Here is a 3,453-nt window from a genome sequence, read left to right on the forward strand (position 1 = left end):
GGAGAATTTTTTTACAGAATATTTGCGCCGCCACAGCTGCTTCTTCTTTTTAGAGTAATAGAGGCACGGACCGAGAAAAAGCAAGGACGGAGGCACGGTTTATATGATTTGATGTGGACGGTCTAAAGCAAGTGATGATGATCAACGTGACATGCATGCAAGGCTTCCGGGGACGTGATGCATCAACGGCGGCTACTTGGTGAATGAAAAGCGGCCCCAACGGTCAATAAAACAACGGCGGCGACACAGCTTGAGTGATTGGGTAAAGACGGTGGAGGAAGTAGGCGGCTATGCTTCTTGGGGGAGAGAAAAAGAATGACGGCGCTAATTGGAAAGGGTAACCCAGGGTGTTGAAACTGAATGCTATGTTTCCGTGATTCTCTCCTACGAGAATCGTTTCTTTCCTCATATTTTGTTGCTTGTCAACAATAATTTAAAAACAAATGAAATTATAAATTAATAACTTTAAATTAATTATATTTTAATTATGTTGTTCCATTCTTGGCTGATTATTAGTTGGTTCCGTATACTTTTCCTTTTCATAATTAGTTATATCAAGTTTTTGACCTCAATAAAGGAGAAGGGAGTTCTAATAGGAGTAAAAAAAATAAAAAACAGTAACATAATATACATTGACACATATTTTATATTTATTTTTTATTTTCACCTACCATATCATACACAATATTAGTAATTAGGTTATATAAAATTAACATTTAATATTGGAAAATATTTGTTATCATTGTTATTTTAATATTCATTCACTTCTGTAAAAAAAAAATTATTTTTTGAATTATTTATCTAAACACTACAACTTTAAAATAAGTACTTTTATAACTAAAAATTCAAACACAAAATAACTTAATTATAAATTGCTATTAATTAATAAAAGTCTTTATATTTTAAGCTCTTTTTTTAAAAAAAAAAAAACTTATTTAAGTTATTTATCCAAACTTGCCTTAATTAGCTTGTGTGTCACTTACTCACTCTCACCTTTTTAGTTTTTCAATTTTGTTAACATAAGTGAGGTATATGAGATCCATATCAAATGATGTATATCTCTATTTTTTATTGGTTATGCATATATTTAACACATTGATTTTAGTATTGGTTAAATTTGGGTGAGAGGCTTATTTTACACAAGAAAATTATTTTCAATATAAGGTACCAAATGCAATTCAATTGATCACAAGCATACTTAAGTAGTTTGATTATTAAGCCATAAGAGTCAGTAAACAGACTTACTTAGCTAGTCAAGCTAACAAAACTTCTTGATGCATAAGAGTGAGTACACATAACGAAAAAGTACCGATATACTGACAACTTACAACATGGAAAATGAAACAATAACAAATTATGTACTAAAACTATATTTCTATAAAATAGCAAAATCAAATTTAAAAAAAATAAACCACTAAAAACACGCCTGAATTTTCTTGGGCTGACAAAATATCTTTAATTTTTGTTGAAGACAAAAATATCTTTAATAAATATAAAAACGTAAAAGTGTCCATTTGTGAAGAAGGAATTTTTCTGTTAACAAAAAAATGACGTGGCAAATAGAATTGCTAATTTGCTACGAGGCAAACTCTATGAAAAACAGATCCTCCCTCTTTCTCTCTATTGGCCTCTCGAAGTCATAAAACCCTTCAACTCCCGGTGCGAAGGTCGGGGCTGGGGGGGCCGAGCCCTGGGAAGGTGTTGGTAATGAGTCCTTTAGCTTCTGGGTTTTGATTATGGGATTGTTGGTGGTGTTGGTGATTTGGGTTTTGGTTATGGTGGATTTTGAAGGTGGTAGCCGTATGTCTTTCAGTGATAGTGGTGTAGGATTTTGAAAGTGCCTTAGCCACAACAGCTTGTTTCGTCAATGGAAGAATTCCTTCTTCATGGACACTTTCGCAATTTTAAATTTATTAAGGATATCTTTATCGTCAACAAAAATGGGACGTTTCTGTCAATGCCAAGAAATTTCGAGGGCGTTTTTGTTGGTTTGAAAAAAACGTAGTCCTATCATTTGTAAAACGCATCAACGAATGTTGTTAACCTAATATGAATGGCATGTCTATCTTCATGTCGGACTCAAGACTACAAAAGTCTGGCACTTAAACTTCAAACAAATATGTTCAGTTGATTATCATCAGCAATGTTTCTTCCCAGTTCCTGTTATGGACATAGATCTTCTCACTCCAATTTCAATAAGACTACAAGAAGTCAACAACAGAACAACTGCATTCTTACAAAGCCACACCAAAAAAATAAATAAATGAAGTTATTACAAGTTCACATTAGCACATATAAGGACTTCAAATGCTAAATTGGTGCTTGGTGGCAATGATCAATCCAAAGAAAGAACCCTGAAAAGGCAAAAACCTATAATATTATAACAGAACAGCTGATTATGTATGTATAACGAGCATTCAGTCATCAAGTTCTTCACGCGGACTAGTTTCGCCAAACCATCTAGGAGGATCATATCCATGCCCACCTACATAATTTTCAACAGAATTTAGCTAGGAAATCTAAGCATCCAGAACTCAAACTGCAAGCAAACACAACATATATCAAAGTTAGAAGACAATACCGAGGGGATTGCAGCGACAGAGGCGCCACGCTGTCAAGACGGTACCCTTCACAACTCCATATCTCTTGTAAGCCTCCATGGAATACTCGCTACAAGTTGGGATATAACGACAACTTTTTGGCAAGATTGGTGAAATCTCCCCTGCATTCATGAAACAATATCAAATGAGCAATGTTACAGGCTCCAATAAAATTTATTATTTTTCGTTAATACTTGGCCAATTCTAAATCTTATTCTTTAAATCCTAAATTCTAACAAATATAAAAGTAAAATGCTAGCTTAGTGTTGGCTAATATTGATAAAAAAATATATATTGGAACTAACATCTCTCATGCCAAATAGTAAAGAACAAACACAAATAAAGAAACTGCACATAGAAGTAAACTTTTTCCTTGATTTACAACCATAAACCCAAAGAATGAACAAACATTAGATGAAACATAAAATGAAAAAAAAAAAAAAGCAAATGGAATTCCAAGTGGATAATTAGCTCAGAGGAAATCTAATTTCATATTTGAAGGGAAGTTAAGCTGAAAAAGAAAAAATTGCTTACTTTTGTAGAACCTCAACATGGAGAGAGCGGCTTGGACTCCCAAATTGTTGACCTCAGCATCTGAACAAGAACAAACAATTAAAGTAGTAAGTCCCATTTCCATATTATGAGAGAGAGAGAGAGAGAGAGAGAGAGAAAGAGAGAGAGAGCGCACCTTGCAGTGTTTCGGTTTCGGGGTTGGAATCTTGTTCGTCGAATGCACGAACAGTTGCAGTGCAATTATGGCGCGGTGCTCTTGAACTTGAAGGGAGGCGAAGGATGAGAGCCTTGCGGTTAGTGGCTTCGATTCTGAGAGAATTAGGATTAGGGTTTCGGAGTT

At 34.4% G+C, this 3,453-nt stretch overlaps 1 protein-coding gene across 1 annotated transcript; it reads right to left on the reverse strand.

The window, feature by feature from the left end:
* Window positions 1–2,108: 2,108 nt before the first annotated feature.
* LOC107474944 (UPF0161 protein At3g09310) lies at window positions 2,109–3,453 on the reverse strand (the record flags this gene model as incomplete). Its single annotated transcript, XM_016094587.2, is given in 4 exon segments — window positions 2,109–2,485; window positions 2,582–2,722; window positions 3,135–3,194; window positions 3,289–3,453. Coding segments are annotated over 4 exon segments (434 nt in total), but the record flags the coding sequence as incomplete, so codon positions are not given.

This window comes from Arachis duranensis, chromosome 2 (assembly GCF_000817695.3).
Source record: "Arachis duranensis cultivar V14167 chromosome 2, aradu.V14167.gnm2.J7QH, whole genome shotgun sequence".
NCBI lineage: Eukaryota > Viridiplantae > Streptophyta > Magnoliopsida > Fabales > Fabaceae > Arachis > Arachis duranensis.